Source organism: Anticarsia gemmatalis, chromosome 2 (assembly GCF_050436995.1).
Source record: "Anticarsia gemmatalis isolate Benzon Research Colony breed Stoneville strain chromosome 2, ilAntGemm2 primary, whole genome shotgun sequence".
Lineage (NCBI taxonomy): Eukaryota > Metazoa > Arthropoda > Insecta > Lepidoptera > Erebidae > Anticarsia > Anticarsia gemmatalis.
The window spans coordinates 6,258,821-6,281,299 of record NC_134746.1 but is presented as its reverse complement, the minus strand read 5'-3'; the positions used below and the strand labels follow the sequence as shown (position 1 = coordinate 6,281,299).

Sequence of the window (22,479 nt, the reverse complement as noted above, 5' to 3'; positions counted from 1 at the left end):
TCCGCCCCTAATGACCGTAGCGTGATATTATATAGCCTATAGCCTTCCTCGATAAATGGGCTATCTAACACGGAAAGAATTTTTCAAATCGGACCAGTAGTTCCTGAGATTAGCGCGTTCAAACAAACAAACAAACTCTTCAGCTTTATTATATTAGTATAGATATACACCTAAAGAGATAAACACTTCAAACAACTCATTAGAAAAGAAATCCCACTTTAAATACAAAGTTTTGAAAAAATTATATGGACCATTAAGGCATTCGAGGACGGTTGACTTTGAAGCAATTTTTTGGGTATAAATATCAATTTAAACAATTATGACACCGCAGAGAAGTAATATCGACGTGTAATCATTTCAAATTTGAACAAAATTCTTCAACTAGGAGTACTCAAATATTAGCCTTGAAAACTTTCATGATTTTTTTTCTATTCACCCCGCGAATTCTATTCACCCCGTTTTACGGTACATTAAAAATTAAAGGTGGGCAAAAACAAAATTAATGTCACCCTACCCACATACATTAATAGTCAATTCAGTGTAAATTAAAATTTGTTGTTTTAACGTAATTATTATTATTAACAAATTATATCAATTTGTTGCACATTTTTTTCCACAAAAGGAGACAATTTTGTGTTTTTGTTAGCTATCATACGTTAAGCGAAACACAACGAAAACCAAAAAGTGGACGACTGAGGGTCCGAATTTTAACTAGGTGATAATTTTTAACCAACATGATATCGTGATCTGTTATTTCTTTCACAAAATGTCACAATTTATATACTATAATATAGGGTTTCAAAGAGTAGCCAAAAGTTAATGGTTTTGTTATTATAAGCGTAATAATCTTTCCACGTGAGGGTCCATTTTGAACGCAGGTATGGAAAATAATACAATGTTTTTCTTGTAATTTCTTGTGTCCGCAATTTTTGCTTGGCATTATCTTACATTTTGGCGTAAGTCTTTAGTGCCCTTAGTTTATCCGGTACAAGTGGACCCTCAATCCTCTATGTGCGGATTGAGGGTCCAACTTTAAAGCCCATAATTCCCTTATTTGATTTTCACAAAATCTGGTTCCAACTTTCACAATTCTTTGGGAATGTTCACTAAATCCTGAACATGTTTTCAAAGAAATTCGAGAGAGTGGCCCTCAGAGCACACGCACATATTTTACTAATAATTGTATAACATATTATTATGTACTGAATTTATACTTAAAAAAAAATGAACCTAGTATACCGGGTACAGCTGACTGTGGGTTGCTTAGATTGCTATAGAGCATCTCCCCAGCAACCCCAAGATACTTGAACGCAGTGAGCCAGTAGATAGATACAGTATTGGGACTTGGGTACTAGTTTTAGTCAAATTCGAGTAAAAACCATTATGTACCACATAAAATCACAACTCAATGTGCTTATTGTAAAGGATTTAACTTGATCGAGCAATTACGCCTAGATGACCATATCACTAGGTAGATACTACCCCCACCTCAGTCCTGTGTAAAACGGAGGACATAATAATAAATTGAATTTGAATTTGAATAATGGCTGGCTGGTCTGACTTTACCTCCTCGACCTCTCGATAGTCCTGGCTGCTACAAGGGATAAAAATCAAACTACACATGTACCAGTAGCTTCTTTATTGGTTTTATCAGGATCAAGGTCTTTACAAAATTATTGAAAAAATTACAAAGTTACATTTAGCTTAAAATGAGTCTTGAGTTTGTTTTCCGTATGTAAGAATTTCTAAACAGTAAGTAGATATAATAATCACGGAAAAAGTTTTAATGGGTTGATTAATATTGAATATTTAAACCCTCACACAGAAGTTTAACTTAATTCATTTTATTTAAATACTAGGAACCGAAATTACGTTTTACCTACACCTTACAAGTTTATTTTTCAAAATTTCTATTAATACGTTTTTAACGCTTTAGTCATACTGCTAACTACAGAGAACTGATTTACAATCGAATTCCCTCAATCTCTACGATGTTATCTCTTCCATCTTATAAACGGAAACATAAGCATATTATCTTACACCTATACACCTAGGCATAATGAGAATTGTCACTAACAATACGAACAACGATACACAAGTCAAATTAAACAACATAACAGAACTAACATCATTGATCAAATTGACTATCATTTAAAATGAATATAAGTATAATTATTTGATCAAGGAAATACGTTATCTACACTGAAACAAATATTTAAACAATTAATAAAACAAATATCAAGCCAGGGTCATAGAGCGAGTACCCAAACGAGACGGTTGGCACTCAAACACAACAAGTCTCTCACAACATTCAATGAGTTCTGTGCACGGAAATAGTTTAAAAATTCAACAACCACTCCATTGCTTTTCCTCCGAAACTCCTTGCGATGGAAAATCAGAACATAACGAGCTTTCAGATACGGAAACTCAAACTTGGAGAGAAACTTACGACTAAAATAATCACAAAGATATAAACTTAACACGTAAGCGTAACTAAAACGAACTAACTTTAATAATATCGCGTTACGATAAATGCGGCTGGGGGTGAGCGGGGACAAGGTGACGTCACCAGTGAAGAAGCTCCGAGTGGGGGGAGGTGCTAGGGGCTGGGGGACAGGTCGGCGGGGGCGCGCCGGCGACAGCGGGGGCCGCGGCCGGGGGGCTCGGGCGCCGCCGGCAGGCACGCGCACGCGGCGGGCGCCGGCTGCCAGCGGCAGTACGTTGTTACGTGTGCCCCATAGTTATTTCTTCTTCTGGGCCTTCTCGGCCGCCTTGGTAATTTTACCCGTGGTAACTTCCTTGAAGGTGACGCTCTGCCGGAAAAACAAATTAAATTATCAATTATGCACTAACTGCGCTGTCAATTCAAGTTAAGCATTAACCGCACCGAAAATAAAAAGCGAATTCAAGAAACCGCACCTTCGATCTTACTAGAGCAAGTTAAGCTGTAGTAGCCACATAGGGGGAATAGGGACATCAGAATATACCTTGATAACGCCGACGGCGACAGTCTGGCGCATGTCTCGCACGGCGAAGCGGCCGAGCGGCGGAAACTCCTGGAAAGACTCAACGCAGAGTGCCTTGGTTGGCACCAGTGTCACAATCGCAGCGTCACCAGACTTTATCGACTTCGGGTCTACTTCCGTTGTCTTGCCTGCGCATAAAAAATATTTAGAGTTAATTACATTCAATTGAGATGTCCTTCGATTATCTTTCAACACAAGAAAAAGTTAAGGTTCAAATGTCGTCTCTTCCTTTGAAGAAAACCCTACGTACGTAAAAAGCTATAAAAAATCAAGAAACAATCTTATTTTTATAAGTTTGGTTACAGAGCTGGCCAGATGAGACACACATGTGGTGCTCAGCGCCGTTATGGAGTCCTGGATAGCTGTGAAACCCGCCTAACTTTTAGAATACATACCAGTACGGCGGTCGCACTTCTCCTTGATCTCGGCGAACTTGCAGGCAATGTGAGCCGTGTGGCAGTCTAGCACGGGCGTGTACCCGTTGCTGATCTGACCAGGGTGGTTCAGGACGATTACCTGCGTAGTGTAACAATGTTAGATTGTTAACAAAAGACGTATCCATGGGTTAAAATATGAAATTAGTGTAGATTTCATAGCAGAATCAAATAACATAATTTCAGAAAGGGACTGGGGTTATAGGAGATGGCTATTTAATAGTCATAATGTGTTTTTAGAATCTAGGAATAGGATTTTCAAAAGTTATTTTGCAAACTAGCAGCATTTCAAGAATCCAAGTGTAGGATACGTATAAATAGTGTCAGTTCAGTGCAGTCTTTAGCAGATACATTGCAGCTGCGTTGTAGTAAAGTATCTATAAATATTGACGTGATTCGCGATGTAGCCCACGCCGGCCACTTGGTTGCAGTCAGGAAGATAATACCCACACGGAACGGTTGCAATTTACGACAAAATGTTGGCAGTATTAATTGAGCAACATTTTTTTATAACAAATTATGCAGCCCGACTGTCTAACGTGGTTCGTCTAAATAGACCTTTGGTAGAGGTTCACGTGTGTCTGCGCTTCGTAACTCATGTATGTACGTACGTAATAAAAAGAGCGTGTAATCTATTGACCAGAAGATCCAATTCAGTGAAACATATTATGTGCAAGAGTTTACATAATATGCGTTATAATCAAAACCCACCTGCATAAAAACAACCGATTTTACGCTAATTAACTATGAATAACTTACATTAAACTTGTTTTCTGAATAAACATCGTATCTACACAAGAATCGTACATCGTTAATGAAAAGTTTTTTTTACTATCAATATATCTTAGCAAATCTATTCCTATTTATTAAACAGTCCTGTTTCACCATGCGGGGAGATTGACACCATATTTTTTATAGATAATTTATAGACACTGGACAGTCAGCTAGTCTTTTCCCTGATGATTGTACAGGCTGGTATCGAATCGACGAATACGACCATCTGGGGCTTTTACTTGTGTCATATGATAAGGATCAAGGAATGCAATGATTGCATGATACTAATTACCTATACTTACCTACCTAACTCTCTTTATTTCGTAGCCACGGGTTAAACTACTGGTAGATATATCGTAACAACGCAGTTTGCAATATTCTAACTGGGAACTAGTTAGACAAGGTCGTAGATAACGTTCGTTTCCAAACGTTACATAGTCGGTAGGAAATTAGGGGACACGATAATAATATTGTTCTATGTGGCAACGATTTAACCGGACTGGTTATATTTGGCAATATAATGTAATGTGTAGGTATTTGCTTGAAATTATTGTAGGCAAGTTTTATAAACTCCTATAGGGACAACTTTCGGATAGGTCTGACTGGTGCATAATAGGAGCCTAGTGCGGCGCACCCTGTAGAGTTCGGCAACGCATACCCTAGGCTGACTTATTCTTGCACTATAATTGTACAAATCCGCTCGTATAGGTACTAGGCAAATCAACCAGCCTCTACCTCCAAATATCTATGATTCGTCTCTGAGAAGTCTGAGAGAGATTTGCAACTACTCCATAGGTATAGGTAAAACTACTAAGAACTCATATAACCTACCTAGTTCAATGCTAGACTCTAAACTAAACATCTAATGCTGCTATTTCTGAGACATCGTCGAAAGAACTGCTTCCAAACTAGGTAGCTAATGTGCTCACCGTAAAATGCAAGTAAATATACCTAGGTAGTTCAATATATTTTATTTAAGTCGTCATTATTAGGCACATTATGACTCTGTTACATTTTATACAGTCGGACTGACGATGACTGATTAAGATCACTAATTGTTGAATCGATTAGAATCGCAGATTACCTAATGTTTAGTTACTTCAAGTAACTTGAGTATGATGACCTTAAATAAATTGCTTTGATCGCTAACTGCAAAACACTTTGGCAATTCCGATTGACAAGGATAAATATTGAAACGTCTATCATTGTCACAACCGTAGTTTATCGTAGCTCGTTTTCAAATCCCCGGCTTTTTTGAAGGTTTTTAGAAGAAATATGTTAATTTGGGGTCGCGTTTGCGTGGAACAAGTGAAAACCAAAAATAACTTTGTGCAAAATATGCAATAAGCAATCAGGCTATCGTTACCTGTGCGGTGAAGTCGGAGGCGCCCTTGGGCGGGGCATTCTTGGAGTCTCCAGCGACGTAGCCACGACGCAGTTCCTTCACGGATACGTTCTGCAATATACATGTTGCTGGATTACCTTCTACTCTTCTTTGTACCCATCATCAATTTGTAGTTAGAATTCCTAAGCCTAAGATTTTATTGGCTTTGAGATTTGTACTTGAACTTTTAAAAGTATGAGGTGGCAACTGTTAACGCTACAACGAATTGATTATCTTACGCTGGAACTAATAGACATTGTTTAATGTGTTTTGTAGTTACCTTGACGTTGAAGCCGACGTTGTCGCCAGGCATGGCTTCCTGCAGCGCCTCGTGATGCATCTCTACAGACTTTACCTCAGTGGTAATGGCCGCAGGCGCGAATACTACCACCATTCCTGTATAATGCCCAAAACAATATTTTGTTAACATCTCGCTGATTGTCACCTTACATAAACCACAAAATATTATGCAACATCAGAGTCTCTGCAGACTGAATAGTTGTCCGGCATTGTAGGTCAGTTTTCCCATAGTGTATCCTTGGCTTTATATTTTTAGTGTACAAGACATTGATATGTCGAGCGAGGAGTACGCATGTCTCCCCAAAGCACCAAACGTCCTATCGATAAGACGGTTAGTGGTCTAATTGCATTAGACAAAATGTAACTCACCAGGTTTGAGGATGCCGGTCTCGACTCGTCCCACGGGCACAGTGCCTATACCTCCTATCTTGTACACGTCCTGCAGAGGCAGGCGCAGCGGCTTCTCCGTGGGCCGGGAAGGAGGCTGGATTGCGTCTAAAGCCTGCATCAAATATGGACAATGTAGATATATGCTACATCTAACTCGATGTTGTTTGGCAACAGGTATAATCATAATGCTAAAGTTAAAGATGTCGAAGATGGCACAGTAGGCGATTAATTCAAATAGTTAGTTGCTTGAACGCGAAAAGAAAAATTAGAAAAAGTACGTATCTTTTCTTTTTTCTTGTCTTTATTAAGCAGAAAAGCCTTAACCATGTACTTATGAGTAAAATTTCCAATTATTTCACGACATGTACCAATATCCAACCATTACAAAACTAAAGCACTAGTATAGTCTGCCCTTTCTAAGGTGGGTCTTAAAGGTTAAGGACTTTTGAAAGGCATTTGATGAAAGTCTGTCTGGATGCATAATTCAGCAAGGCTCAATTATTATATTTCATAGGTTCAATTGACGGCACAGAACAGTTTCAAATCTGCCAAATATAAAAGTCAGAAAAGTGTAGATATAGTTACCTCGATAAGGCATTTGCCCTCGACCTTGCCCTCCTTGCGGTCGATGGTCCACCCCTTGAACCAGGGCATTTTGTCAGAAGGCTCGAGCATGTTGTCTCCGTGCCAGCCCGAGATGGGCACAAACGCCACCGTCGCCGGGTTGTAGCCTGACGCAGAACGATTCAAATTACTTATGTAATCTTGCAGTCGACTCCATCCAGTTTATCTCTCATTTAAAAAGATCAAAATAGAATTTCCGCTTCATAACCTTTTGTAAAAGCTATAGGTATATTTAAGCGGGAGTTGTTCATGTTTCGTTAACCCTTTTGATGGAAAGACTAAGATCAATAACTGCTGGAACGATCAAAGACGAAGCAGGTTCAAAAAAAACCTTTAAGGCTTTAAATAAAAGAGAGAATAGGTATGGCGCATCTTCCTGAGTCCAAAAAGTTATCCAGTTTTTTCGAAGGAATAAACAAACTGTTTGTAAATGACTAAACTAAAACTAAGTTTTATTTTTCTTAGCTTTTATTTCAGACGTACGGCTGTAAAATCCGTAACGATTTGTTTCAAAATGTTGTTTACATAATGCGTTGCGCATTGCAACAACTTTTGTGTGCGTGCTTTCTGCTATTAAGACATGTCGCCAATTTATATTCGTCAAACCGCTTCTTCAGTTAGCCAGCTGAAAATACTGGTAATTTTTCATGATATGAAAGTCTTTATTTCCTAAACCACCTAGAAATACTATTGAAGCTTCTAGAACCACGATAACTTAAGCATATAATGTCAGTTTGTTCATGTTACGCAACGCGATTGTGGCATGTAGGTCATACCGCATATGAGGCTTCAAGAGACAGCAAGCGGCATAAAGCGGACACAATCAAACTTTTTGTTTTCAACTATCAATGTGACCGTTGCAAAATCCCGAACAGGCGACTTTGTAACCTTCATGGTATTCATCGTAAAGGAATATATTACATGAATCGTGCTTTACATCACTTTTACATAGAAAAGTCTGATTCATCCGTATGACCTTAGTACAAACATATTACTTTTGAATTTATGCTAGAGTGTAGCCTAAATTGTACCTGAAAAGTGTGCAAAAAATGTAGTACCCATCCGTACCATCCTATCAATAATTATTATCTAAGCAAAAACTGGTTGGTAGGCGAATGCTGCCGTATACTTAGCGACATTTCGTCGTAAATGGCAATCGTAAATTAAATGACAATATTAGCGAACCCGCGCAACCGGTCTTATGCCAAATAGTCCAACATTTTAGTAAAATACATGAGTACCTAATAATAAAAAAATCACTTAAAACTTTGCTATTTTCTTAAACTCGTTCTTTCCCCATAGATATCTGAATACAACATTTTAATTTCTGCGGATTGGCTAGACAACAAGGGTGTGAGGGTTATGTAGAACAAACTTACCAATTTTCTTAATGTAAGAGGAGACTTCCTTCTTGATTTCTTCGTACCGGGCCTCGTGGTAGGGCGGCTCAGTGGAGTCCATCTTGTTGACGCCGACGATCAGCTGCTTGACGCCCAGGGTGAAGGCGAGGAGCGCGTGCTCGCGCGTCTGACCATTCTTACTGATGCCAGCTTCAAACTCGCCTGTACCGGCCGCCACGATCAGCACTGCGCAGTCAGCCTGGTGGAACAAAATACTATTATGCTAAAGATAAAGTAACTTTCTTAGGGCATTGTTTGAAAATTTGTATTATTCATTAGAGAATCTATTGAAACAGTCATGCTGTGGTTGATTTAATGGATATTTATAGGTCTTTATTGACTGACTAAAGTGCTGCAATATTTAGGCAAGCAATAACAAACGCCTGTTATTAAATTGTGTTGCGAGTTAGGTGTTTGGGTGTAAATGGTTACGTAACCTGCGATGTGCCGGTGATCATGTTCTTGATGAAATCTCTGTGGCCAGGCGCGTCTATGATTGTCACATAATATTTGCCAGTCTCGAACTTCCACAGCGCGATATCGATCGTGATACCTCGTTCACGCTCTGCTTTCAGCTTGTCCAACACCTGCACAAATATTTAGAGGTCATTCTACCATGATATGTTACAGTTACAAACCCTCAATATCAGGGTACGATAGTAACGGCAAATCAATTGTATTTTCAAATTTAAATTCCTTAGATCATAAATTTACTTATGATAAAAATATTGTTTATTACCTATTGTTGTTCAAAATGATAATATAATTTACTCTCAAAAACCACACAGTCATGTCAGGAGTTCTATTTGCATTATTTTTGAAGCAAGGTCAATCCGTCCAGAAAAAAATCAGAAGTACTAAATGCAAGTAACAGGCTAGTGTTAACTCAAGAATGTAGAGAATTTTAAACAAATACAAAAAAAGTACAAACCCAAGCGTATTTGAAAGAACCCTTGCCCATTTCCTGGGCCTCCTTCTCGAACTTTTCAATGGTTCTTTTGTCAATGCCACCACATTTGTAGATGAGATGGCCGGTAGTGGTAGACTTCCCGGAGTCCACATGGCCGATGACGACAATGTTAATGTGAGTCTTCTCCTTACCCATTCTTCTTGCGTCAATAGACTAGGTACGTGATATCAACGAACAGACCTACGACAAGATTTATTTTTTTCATTATCAACAAGATCTAAATATTTTCATTTTCATGTTCTTATTTGAAAACTAAGTAAATTCCAAATTTCGCCTAATAAGGAAGGAAAGGATTATTAGCTAATCTGAAGTATTTCTACATAAACGATACGGGCTATTATTAAGTACTGCATCAATTACTGATAACATCGCAATAGTTGGAAATCTGATTTAAAGATTATGATGAATTGATTAGGTTTATCTACCGTTATTAAAGTCGCAGACATGTATTAAATAGATATGATTGTATTTGTCTTAAAAATATCTAAAGGTCAACGCTGCACCCTGAACTTTACACAAAAGATTTGGTTCCAGATATACCGGCACGCGCATAATAATGATTTTCAAAGTATCCTTTCAATTTTATTTGCTTTAAATGCTACTGAGGTTCGAGAATTTCCTAGTACAAAGTAGAGAATGCAAATCGCTAATAGACTTCCAATATCACTTGTAAAATTGTAATACTTTAGATACACCAGAGTTTCTACGTACGTAGTAGAGGATGTTAAACGCGAATGCCGTTGCAATAACTACGTTACTTTAATGTATGCACGTATTACGTTGTAACTGCACTAAAAGCGCACTAACAATGAGTTGGCGATTGAATTAGTCGCAACATTCCCTACAGAGTTCGCTCCTCCGAGCGTGCGCATAGGACGTCCGGGACATCGATACAGCGAAGCTATCCTGCCAAATATAGACTATCTCCTACAGTTACCTACGCAAATTCACCCCCTATTACTCGATCACATTTAAACTTCACCAAACCAGCACCACATTACAATTTTCATTGATGAACAGGTACACTTATTGTGTTTTATGAACATTCAACAATACATGATGTCCTGGATTTTATTTATCCAGGTAAGGTAAATTCATTACAACTACGGGCGGTGGAGGACACTGAAGTTGTATTACACATACCAGGCACAATGTAAATTTTAATGAAACCTCGTAACATTTAAAGCACTAAATTCACCATTTCTTAAAATCAAGTAAAATGTTGAGTAACGTATGAATTAATTTACCATTAATTTAGAATATCCAAAGTTTCTTTAAATGTTATTAATTATGTGAGAAGTAAAATGACAGAAAGTGCATAAGGTATCGGCGTAATGACTTTAGTTATTGTCTATCAGACTCTCGCACATTCAATCTAAAATTAGTAGACGTGATCTATACAAGTACTTAAGATGTATTTGTATCGGTATGATTCAAATTTAGAATAATCGCATGTCGCACTACAAGGGGCATCTATACCGGCGACGCACATGGACTTCCTAGTGCGTCCATCTTGTGCATGTTTGCTTGCACCCGATAATACCATTAATTTTGCCGGGAATTTTTTAAGTATCGCACTGACAATAACATGACATTAACGTTTAAATATAGAAAACATTGATTTTCACTTTATGGCTTAAATTTGATAATGGATGATTTAAAAAATGCTTTATCGCAATAAATTCAAATTACGCCAAAAACTGAATTGAAAGAAATGATGTAAGAAGCGCTATTTCATAATATCTGTAAATGATAATTATCATAATTGTAGCAATTGAAAATATATATGATATTTGCGAAAATCTTAGTTGATTTTGCTTTAGAAATTCGTAAAAATGCGAATAAATTGCGTAATTTAAAAATCTCATGCCGGCAGAATACCTGTGCACAGGTGATGTTCAAAAATGTTTTCAGATTATCACAAGTTATTCTGCCCCCGTTTTATTAGAACACAAGGACTTTCTCGACTGCGACAAATCTTGCTTTAAAATAATATTTTATTAAGAAATTAAGAGAAAAGCTCACCTTTGCAGCCGTAGTCACACGAATTTTCCGAACAATTTTCGAGCATGCGCTGTGGATAATTCGCCCGGGAAATGCAATCGATAAAATCAAGTAGCGTACTTATTTACAAATTTTACAAACAAAGTAAGCTTATATAATTTTACACTATTTCTTAAATTCTGTAACGTTTATTAGAAATATAATAGTTATTAGTAAATAGCTAATTTAATTAAGGCGATCAAAATGTTACGGAAAAACCGGAAGTCTCGAACTTTCTTTTTATTCGTGCTTTCACTGGAGTAAATCATAGAGCCAAGCATGTATCGACATCGACTACCAACTTATGTGCTATTTAACCTATTCCAAAATAACATTAGGAATAAAATAAGTTTCAAGACACATTATGTATGTTAGGTAAGACCTGGTAAGAATATTATGTTTTGGTGTCACTGGGTATCTTTATCTTAGATCCCAGTTTAATATTTTTGGGGTTTGCTTCCACACAACGTAATACAGTTGGAGACCAATTTAAAAAAATGCAGCTTAAACTTTAGAATAAAATTCGTATAGGGAAAAATTATTAATTTTCTTATAGATTAGAAAGATTGCCACTAATTTCCTGGAGCGAGAAACTGCAGCAGGGAATAATTATTATTAAAAGCTTATCTATAAAAATATAGCTTCCATAAATCATGATGAAAAATACGTTCCATGTAAGTGTCGACCTGGTATGTAAGTCCATAAATGATCGAAATAGGTACTTCTACTTCTTTATTCATCTATAAGCAGATTGTTATCTCCAACTAAGGTGTACCTACAAAAAGAAACTGACGTCTCCTACATTTTAGAGGTCTGTCTACATCTATTTCAGATAATTAAAATTTAATAATGATTAAGCAGATACTATTAAAGTAGCATTATTGTTCTTAAGGATAGTAGAAATGCAATGCATGAATATTTAAACCTACCATACTTACTATTTAGCGCCTATAGAGCATTTATAAAATTTCAAAACTATAGTTAGTGTTGTAGGTAAGAAATAAAACTTCTAGTATAAATTACTTTTTGGATTTATTCAAGTTAAGTATTTCTTATAAGTAAATTCGAAAATACTTAAGTATACTAATAAAATATAATCATTTATGTAAAATATATGTATAAATAAACAATCATAAAAATTGTAGAATTACATACACTTGGTTTACAGCAAAGTTTATTCAACCATTTCATATAGAACTAAATTATTGCAATGATAAGTGAATAAATTAGAACATAGGTAATTATTATTGTTTGATTGACATTTAATTAAATTATATACTTAATAAAACTGTCAATGATATTAAACACAAAAAAGCTCAATAACAAATCATTTAAATATTTAAAATACATTATGAATGGCTTCTATTTTTTATGTAATGTAATTGATAATATTATTGTATGTGAAAACACAAAAATTGTTATTTACCAGAGACATCATACTTTTTGTAATATAATATCAAAGACAGTACTCCGGAATGTGGTTCTTTGACACAGTAAATACAATTTCGATTGAAACAAGTATATTTCGTAACGAGTGTTAATTTAATTATATAATTAACGAGCAACAGGTCGTAAACATCGTTGTTTTGTAATCGGTACTGCTAATATTTCACAAGTCTCAAAATATAATGAGCAATTACTGTAATTATAAATTACATAATCATTCTAATTACTATTTCTAAACCAAAAGACATTAATACACTTTTAGAAAAGACTCATCTAAGTATGTGAATTATGAGTTTAATTTAGGAAACACTGTTTTTGTAGGCTAACAATAACGATTTGACACGTTTGCAACGAAATTTGTGGTTTATAGTAACCTAACATTACATTCTAAACAAGTGCACCATAAGTAAGCAATGAATCATTTCCAACAGGCGGTCATTTTGTTTCTATGATCTGGTGTATAATATCGGACTTCATACTTTAGTCAGTTGTAAAGTATCGACTACCCGTGACATCGACTGGTGAAAACGTGCCATTACGTAAATAATCTCAAAGGAAAAATAAATAGAACGTTCCGCCACCCGTAGTACCTTGTTCCTACGACAGGTGAAGAAATAAGGCCATCATTGAATTATATACACATATAAAAACCTTCCATTTCCATTGAACAACGAATCACAAAATGCGCGAATGAAACCTTTAGTAAGGAATTATATTACTGAAAATTACATAACCTCCCAACTTTAATTGGTAGGTATACTAGAAGAATATTTTTGTCGGCAATATAATTATAAATTTTATTACATTCTTTAGGTTAAACCTTATCTAATCATGGCTAAATACTTTTGAAATAAATAATAACTACAGCTTATACAGAATAATATACAACTACGAAACACCTGATAGCCTGAAATGCATTAACAGATATGAAATTAGAGGAATTTTGTCAATATTGGAATCACAGATACTTTACCTACTTTATTATAATTGCTTTCATACGGCTATAGCATATTTATGATAGAGTAACTTTATATAATTATTTCCCTCCAGGCCACGGAAGGTAACTGCCCCATCCTTTGCTTGGGTTTGGATCCATACCTGGAACAATAAATAAATTTAGTTAGTGACAACTCAAAATTCTGTCAAAAATAGTGATTTCTATGTCTTGTCTACCTATAAAGCGAGACTAATTATGACTATGCAAATATAATTAAAATTAGTATTAGACAAAAGATCAGAGCAGTCTTTATATTTTATGAAATCAAATACAGTTACTTATAATCAAGTCATTACAAACGCAGGAACAACGTACAGTAAAATCTATGTACGGCTTAGAGTAATGACATAATTATGCCGTAGTTCTCAGGTTTGTAATGGCCCGAGTGAAGTAGTGTTTATTACCTTTAGAAATGGCCTGTATCTTTTGCGTCTCTTCTTGCGTGAGCGTGAGTATCTTCTGCAGCACAGGTACTAGTCGACCACGTTCATCACCAGGTGGCAGTGTTAGGAACTAAAAGTAGAACATTATATGCGTATTAGTACTATCGTTTGGTTCCTCATTTTTATGTAAACGTTCCTGGCTTATTATTAAGAAAAATATTTTTAGAAGAAGAATATATGAACTAAAACGGACAATGTAATAAAGAAATGCGTTTAAACGAGCACGTGTCTATTCACACGTATACGTATATATGCGTACCCGCTAGCACGTATACGTCTAAGTGGGTCTATCAAACAGGGCTTTTTTGGCGTCTGTGGTGCTGTAACTATACTTGTTAACATTGAAGTAAATGATAGCATTTGCATCTGCAATGCAATATGGCGTTAGAAATAACGTTTTAAGCATTGACTTCAATGGACCACAAGAAAGATAACATATTTTTCTTGGTAGTTATATGAGCGTTTAGACCGTAGCAGTGAGTTACCTTGAGTGTAACATTCTTCATGTACTCGGTGTTGTGCGCGTTGTGCGTGGCGCCGCGCACGCGCCGCAGCTCGGCCTTCAGCAGCTCGCTGAGCTGCGCCAGCCGCGCGCACTCGCGCTCCGACTCCGACAGCAGCACCGTCACGTGCTTCACCCTGCAGCGTGCCACACGTACATATAGTGATGTGAATGGCCTTAATGATTTACCGAGATAAATAACACCAAGTTGTCTATGTGCTATTTCACATTATAACTATCAATGGGTAAAATTTTATCTAGATTTACTCAGTAGATTTTTAATGAAAAGAATTGGTTTATTGGTAACATTTCTAGTGTATGGCTATATAGACTTTGTAAATGGTGAAACGTCAGTAGATTTCATACAGATCTGCCTACATCTTCGGGTATACCAAGTGTCAAGTTAGAACACAAGAAAATGTGTATTCTGGAGACTAGTATGTCATAGAAAAAAAAATGCCCGTACCTCTGTTGTTGAGCTTGGAGTCTTCTCTTAAGATCGCCTATCTCCTGTTCGGGCGTGAGTGCGAGCGAGGAGGTGTCCAGCGCTTCGTCGTCCGGCACGCCCTCCTCCAGCAGTCGCTCCAGAGGCACGGGGGAGCGACCGCCGCCGCCACTCGCTAGGTACGGCTTCGATGGCGGCGGTGATGGTGCTGATTCCGAACCCTGCAAGTATGAGAACAAATTATATAGCATTATTGAAAAATACATCAAAAGCACTGTCAGCCTACTGGAGTGGTAGCAGGTGTTTTTCCACGGTCAGTCCCAATGGGAACAACGAGTATCCATGAAAGCAAGCTTATATATGAAAAAAACGTTTAGCAAACTACAACTCAAAGATTTTTACACATATTTTGAGCACTAATAACTAGAACCGTATAGTCATTCCCTCAGCTATTCCATATGATTTTGAACTTATTGATCTGCGGAATCGATAGTAATGTGACTGTTTTTAGGGTAGCTAGTAAAAATAATTAATTAAAAAGAATTTATCGTAAATTCTTACCTCTCCCTCCTCCCTAGGAATCATAGACACGTTAATATCCATTTCGCCGTCACTGCTCTCGTCTTTCGGTATAACTGGCAGCATGTACTGGTTACGGTTGACCGCGTCCAGTGACGTCACGGGAATACTGCTAGCTTTCCTTGAATCCTGAGCGGCGGCCAATTGTTTCTTAAACGCTTCTGTTTCTTTCTGAAGTTTCGCCTCCAGTTCGCTTATTTGAGTCTTGTAGCATTGTGTTAGTGTTGTTACCTATAAAAAATTAAAAAGGTCAGACAACATCTATCAACAATTAGGTCCCGCTATTTCCAGAAAAGCCATACGTAATTAATATCCTAAATCAAATTTCATTGTATTGAAGACTTATTACTTGCACAATATTAAAAGCCATTTTAGGAATATTATGATGTATCACATCACATTTTCGATGCTAAGGAACATTAATAAGAGGAGAATCGTCTATAAATAATGTGTATTCTACCTGTAGTTTATTCTGTGTTCTCTCCGAGTCAATTTGCTGTGAGAGTCGCGCAAGGTCGGCGTGCAGGCGCGTGGTGCGCTGTTGTGCCCGCGTCGCTTCACTCGTGGCCTCTGCGACCCGCCTCCTTGCACTTTCCACCTCTGCGCTCTTTTCGGCTACTTGCTCTCTGAATAAACAAAGTAAAAACCATCAGAATATGGTCGTAAGGCATACAGAATAGCATTCACCGGTTGGTAAACGGACATTAGGTTAAGCAACGTTTAGCTCGGTCATTCCATAGATAGGTGACAGAGTAGTGGTATGTGAACTAAGCGTCTTCGTACTCCGGAGGCAGCGTATAAAGTAGGTCCCAATGGTCTATTACAATAACAGTCGTTAAGCCATACGAATTAATGTAAACTTTTTATTTTTGTTTTAATAATAATATCTTTGAAAGGCCTTTACCCTACAGTTAGAAACAAAAGAGGGCTGAAAAAAAATATCATAGCATTCAGTAAGAAGATATTTGTTTTCTAAAAGTGAACTTACTGAGCTGTATTTAGCTTGGCCGTCAAAGTTTCAATCTGAGCTCTGAGTGCGGCAGCCTCTTCCTTCAGTTGCTCCTCTTGACTGTGGTCCACTGTTTGGTTCTGTCGCAAAACAGCTTGAGCTCGCACCTGTAAAACCAAACGGTTATAATCAAGTATGATACTTTCTAGTTACATTTCTAAACGAATTTGTCTAATGAATAGTAGAATACGGGAATTAACGCGAACACGCATTTTTATATTCTATTATACATTAAACATGCAACGCGAGAGTTTAAAAGTTACGAATTTGTCTCTTCATTATCTTTTGGGGAATAATTTGTCGTCTCCTAAAACCCATTGTCCGTATTTATGCAAAAAGGAACCACACAGCAAATACGTTAGTGATATCAAAAGTTTTCATGTCTATACTATCAGTTGCAGCTGCTTCTGTTCTGCTTTTTGTGAACCATTTTTCTGAGGCAAAAATCGTGTCGTTCTTTTTTGTATATGGTTTTATATTAGTATTCCGCTTAAAAGTTAAAATTTAAATTGTCGTATGGTTCCATTTTGCATGAAAACGTACAATTGAAACACCTTGTGCATCAATATAAAATTACAGCAAATTTACACAGACATCAAGGTGTCTGTAAATAATGTGATCATAAGTGGGTGATCCCACTTATCAAATCATACAAAATACACTTATATATTGATCACTTGAGCACAGCGTCACACACGTGCATATAATACAAATACAAGGACACATACTTATATTATGAATCAAACAAACATCTCACCTTATAACTAGTATACTCAGTCTTCAAATCAGCCAACTCAATATTAATAATCCTTAACTTTTCATTCAGTTCTGCACACTTGAACTCTAATTTCTTCACTTTGTTATTCAACTCTGCCTTATCTTCACCCAAAGACATGATCATTTTTTCTTTCTCACTGAGTAATGACGTCATTTCTAAGTCAGACTCCTCATTCTTTCTCTTTTCATCTTCCAAGTCCTGCTCTAACTTGGTAATAGTGATGTTTTTCATTTGTATCAAGTTATCTTTATCTTTTCCTTCTTCAATGACATGCTGTAATTCTTCTTTCGTTAGTCTGTTCTGTCTCTCCTCGGTTTTGATCTGCTCTTCAAGCAGTTTTATTTGTGTCTTCATCGCCGTTATTGTGCCTTCTTGAGTGTCGATTGTTGATTCCATCTATAATACAATATCAGATGTATAAAATCGAGTTTTAATTTCCACTAGCCGTTTGCCCGTAGCCCACATTTTGAAAAAAAAACTTTTAGTTTAACAAGGAAATATTACTTACAAGTTTAAATATTTTCGTAAAACCAATTTCCAAACGATTCGAATATAACTTTAAATGATCTACGTATAATTTTTTTTATTAATATACCTGTATAATTTTCTTCTTGCTTTCCTCCATCTTAGTAGACAGTTCTTTCATAGATCTCTCGTAATCTTCCATCTCGAGACTCAGCACGTTCTTCTTCTTGACATCGCGTCTCGCCTTCTCCAAATTATCCTTCGTTACTTTATGAGCCTCTACTTCTGTCGCCAGCTGTTGTGTTTTCAACGCTAACTCCGCTAAAACAAACATACAAACTCAATTACACTTCCGCAATTTATCTAACAACTATTTTTACAAATTTTATAGCAATTTTTTAGATTTAGTGATAATTTTGTTAAAGTATAGATAAAGAAACATACCTTTTAACTTATCTAATTCGCTTGTAGAATTTTTAGTAGTTTCTAGTGTTGCATTTAGTGATTTTATCTTTGCTTCGAGCTCATTAATATGTGCTTCATTGGCAGCATTGATTGTTTTGTTGTCTTGTTTAATGCCATCAACCTCGTCTTGGTCAACCGGAGCGGAGGACTTGTTATCGTTTAATAACTTCTCAAGTTTCGCTTTATCTTGCTCTGCTTGTTGCAACTGACTGATAGTTTCGTTCAATTTCTTTTTTAACTTCAATGCAAAGATTCTTAGCTTGGTGTACCTATAATGGTAATTAAAATAATTAAAAACAGAACTTCTCAAGTTAATACTGAAAATTAGTGTATAAATTCCTTAGACATACTTTTCTTCAAATGTTTCGTCAAGGTCTTTCATTCGAGCATGCTCCTCGGCTTTAGAAATAGTGGAAGTAGACATATCTTCATTTGGTAATTCACCTGTGTAATAAAATAAAACAAACACATATTAACACTGTTTAAGAATAAAGCAATATTACTTAGCACTAAAGTATTTGAGTTAAAGTTACCTGAAGATTGTTGTTTTAGCTTTTCAATTTCTTCTTTCAAAGATGCTATTGTTGCGTCTTTGGCAGCTAAGATTTTATTGGCATTCTCGATTTCAGCATTCACTTGGTTAGCAGCCTCACTCTTTTCATTGGTTTTTTGCTCAGATTCTTTCAAGTCACTTTCTAAGCTTTCCACTTTCTTAAGTAGATCAGCTTTTTCTTGGTTTATATCATCTCTGTCTTTCTCTAAAGTTTCAACAAGTCTTTCCATTTCGGTAATAGCTTTCTGCAGTTTAGATATGGCTTCCCCACGTTCTTTAAGAACTTGATTGATTTCTTTCATCTCATTCAGTAGTTCTGCATTTTCAGACTTATAACTTGCTAATTTGGACTTAGCATCTTCATATTCTGCCAGCAAGGAATCAAATTCTTTAGATTTGTTCCGAGCTTCCTTAATTTCTGATAGAAGTGAGGCATTTTCTTGTTTGTATGCTGACAACTTCGTCTCTAATTTCACTATATCAGCTTGTAAAGAAACATTCAAATCAGACAAGTTTTCAGCATCATCTTTAGGCTGCTCTAATGAAAGTTTGAGAGTCTCTACCTCTTCCTTCAAAAGATTGTTTAAATCTTGTAAATCGTCATGTTCTTTCTTGAGCAAGTTAAACTGTTCCTGCTGAGCCATCATATTACATTTCAAAATATTAATCTCACCCATTTTTTCTTCTCTGAAATTTGTTTCAAATGTTGACTTTTCGTGGGCCAACTGCTCCAGTTCTGTCTTCACTACTTGCAATTGTGTTTTTGATTTAGTTAGTTTCTCATTTAGTATCTTATTTTGGTTTTCTAATTCAACAACACTATCTCTAGCATTTAATTTCTCTTTTACTAGTATGGATTTCTCACTTTCCAAAGCTCTGACTTGTAAATTCAGTTGCTCAAATGCTTCAGTGTCTTGCATTTTATTCTGTAATCTCTCATTCAAACCATCATTTTCTTTCTTTAAATCTTGTATGGACTTTTGTAGATCATTATATTTGTGAGTAATCTCATTAAGCTTTTGAGTAGTTTCATTTAGTTTTTCTTTCAACATTTTATTATCATCTAACTGAGCAGGTAATTGATCTGCAATTTCTTTGTACTGGGATTTCACTTCCTTCAATTCTACATTCAATTTAGAGTTATCATCAGTGCTGGAGGTTAATTTCTGTAGTAATTCCTCCAGTTGCTGTTTTAATAGTGCATTTTCATCTGCTAATTCAGTCATTTTCGTATCATTACTGCTAGAAATCGTTTTAGTTTGTTTTACTTCCTGTAGTTCTTTCTCAACCTGTAAAAGTTTTTCTTTCAAAGCATTGTTTTCTCTATTGAGATCATTCATTTGGTCATCAAGGACCTTTGATGCTCTTATGATATCATTTTGCCATTTGGGAATATTCTCAGAGTACTCTTTGACAGTTTGTGTTAGTATGAATCTAGAATTTTTCAGTTGGTTTATACAAGCAGCACATTTTAATATTTTGTCTTTGTAACTCCTCAATTTTACATAGGCCTTTTCTTTTTTAACTCTCTCAGTGTCATGCAATTGACTTACCTCTTCATATTTTGTTTTGTAATCAATGTCTCCTTGACCATTACTCTCTAATTGTTTAATCTTATTGCTCAATTCTTCAATTTTATTTTTGTAATACTCTTCTGTAAATACACAATTATAAGGAATAAAACACCAGTAATAATTCCAAATCTACAATCAAACAATAACAGTAAAAGTGGTCATTAAAATATAAGTACCTGTTTGTACGGTCTCTTCTAACATTTTCAGTTGTTCCCTCTGTTGCATGCCAATGTTGTTAAATTCATTTGCCCTAGCTTCAAACTCAGTGAGCTGTTTTAATAGTTGTTCATTTTCTTCCACAAGGCGATTATTTTGTCTCTTAAGTGAAGTGACTTCTATATCAAGATCAGATAACTTTTGATTCAAATCATTCAGATTTTTATCTCTAACAATTAAATCAGCTTTGTGGTTGTTAATGGTTTCCTCATAACTAGCACATATTGCATGTAGTGCTTTATTTTTAGTCTGTGCTGAATCAACCTCAGTAATATAATTCAGCTTCTGTTCAGTCAATGAGTCTACAAGCTCTTGAAGAGTTTGAGCATTTTCAAGACTAGCCTTTTTCTCTGTTTGACATTTTTCAAGCTGTGCCTTATAACTGTCCACTGTAGCTTGTAACTCTGTGAAATATATGATTTATGATGTTGATGGTCAATGATAAAAACATTAATGAAAATGATATCACAATAAAGGCCCTGCACAAATTTTAGTTTTGGTTTACTCATTCAAGATCAATTTGTATTGATAATAATAGTATGATAAGATTAACTATACCTTGTTCATGAGAAAAAAATGGTTAATGTTAATGGTTGGTAATAAAGATGTTATGAGATACTGTCTCTGAAATAGTTGATTTGACAGAGTAGAGTCTAGTGAAAATATCTTATTTATACATGTTTATTTTGGCAAAAAATTATTAAGTCATAGGTATTGAATAGGGTTTACCTGTCTTTGCAACTTTGGCTTTTTGAGCTATAACCAATAAGCCTTTACACTTAGTAATTAGTTCATCTCTGCCCAAGTCATCAAATGGACTCTTCTTTTGACCACTGTCTTGGTTCTGTCAACAAACAGACTTGTTACAAAGACTTCATACACATTAAGATTAAAAATACATTTTAAAAGAGGATAATACCTAAAAGAAACAAATTATCAAGGTCCAGAAAGAACTTAGTATTAAACTGCCTTAATTAATTTTGAATTATTCCCAATATAAGAAAAATAATATAACAAAATCAATTACAAACTGAAGAAGCAACGAAGGATGTTATTTTAACAGCAGGTGTCATGGAATTTACGAGTTGAAGGTGACTGTACATTTATGTTTTTGACCGTGGCTAGAATGTCGTAATATTTGTTTGGATGTTATTCGCATACGTAAGCAGCAGTCAAAGCAATATTATAGCAGTATCAGATGGTAGATGGAGACAATTTACATAATTGCTAAAATCGGTGTAAACATAATACCAAACTAATATTTTACAATGTAAAGCAACAACTGTGGGAATGATCCACTTTTATAAATATACGTATTTGTTAACAAACCAAGGATCCCGGATGTTCCATGTTTAATGTTAGTGGGCTTATCTCATTCTAGAAAGGGAGACATTTATGTAGACCCAGATGGATTAAAACCCTAAAGAAAACTTCCAACTCGCTATATTTTTTTAATCACATCAAATCCACCACTTCTGAATCAGTCGCGTTTATCATGTTGTGTCACTGTCAAGTATGTCAAATACCATTCGATGACATAATAAAATAAAGTTACAAATATTCGTGTAAGTCGACTAATAATAAAAAACGAAATACCTAACCAGGCGGTACTAATTATCATTTACAATACTTTATTTACAGTAACTTGGTCATTAGCTTAAT

The 22,479-nt window shown here is 35.8% G+C and overlaps 2 protein-coding genes across 5 annotated transcripts; both read right to left on the bottom strand.

Annotated features, from left to right (window-relative positions):
* Positions 1 to 1,624: 1,624 nt before the first annotated feature.
* Positions 1,625 to 11,435, bottom strand: LOC142981347 (elongation factor 1-alpha 2). 3 transcript variants are annotated; one of them, XM_076127212.1, is made up of 11 exons: positions 11,328 to 11,435; positions 9,264 to 9,482; positions 8,770 to 8,919; positions 8,312 to 8,531; positions 6,894 to 7,039; positions 6,288 to 6,420; positions 5,899 to 6,014; positions 5,601 to 5,690; positions 3,422 to 3,542; positions 2,988 to 3,154; positions 1,625 to 2,813 (listed from the first exon to the last, which is right to left on the bottom strand). In XM_076127212.1, exons 2-11 carry the CDS (start codon positions 9,435 to 9,437, stop codon positions 2,742 to 2,744), a joined length of 1,389 nt encoding a protein of 462 aa, XP_075983327.1. In that variant the 5' UTR covers positions 9,438 to 9,482; positions 11,328 to 11,435; the 3' UTR covers positions 1,625 to 2,741. The 3 variants fall into 3 exon arrangements, with proteins under 3 accessions (XP_075983327.1, XP_075983337.1, XP_075983328.1); XM_076127222.1 differs by lacking the exon at positions 11,328 to 11,435 and adding an exon at positions 11,184 to 11,322; XM_076127213.1 differs by lacking the exon at positions 11,328 to 11,435 and adding an exon at positions 10,014 to 10,144.
* A 925-nt stretch (positions 11,436 to 12,360) lies between these two features.
* Positions 12,361 to 22,312, bottom strand: LOC142981334 (uncharacterized). Of its 2 annotated transcripts, XM_076127199.1 has the most exons (16): positions 22,147 to 22,312; positions 21,547 to 21,661; positions 20,778 to 21,221; positions 20,581 to 20,681; positions 19,008 to 20,316; positions 18,825 to 18,918; positions 18,454 to 18,743; positions 18,140 to 18,330; positions 17,524 to 17,940; positions 16,746 to 16,873; positions 16,218 to 16,383; positions 15,740 to 15,988; positions 15,200 to 15,399; positions 14,717 to 14,870; positions 14,193 to 14,301; positions 12,361 to 13,889 (listed from the first exon to the last, which is right to left on the bottom strand). In XM_076127199.1, the coding sequence occupies exons 1-16, from the start codon at positions 22,165 to 22,167 to the stop codon at positions 13,828 to 13,830; spliced, it is 4,050 nt and encodes a 1,349-aa protein (XP_075983314.1). In that variant the 5' UTR covers positions 22,168 to 22,312; the 3' UTR covers positions 12,361 to 13,827. The 2 variants fall into 2 exon arrangements, with proteins under 2 accessions (XP_075983314.1, XP_075983305.1); XM_076127190.1 differs by having other exon boundaries at positions 19,008 to 20,681.
* Positions 22,313 to 22,479: the final 167 nt, after the last annotated feature.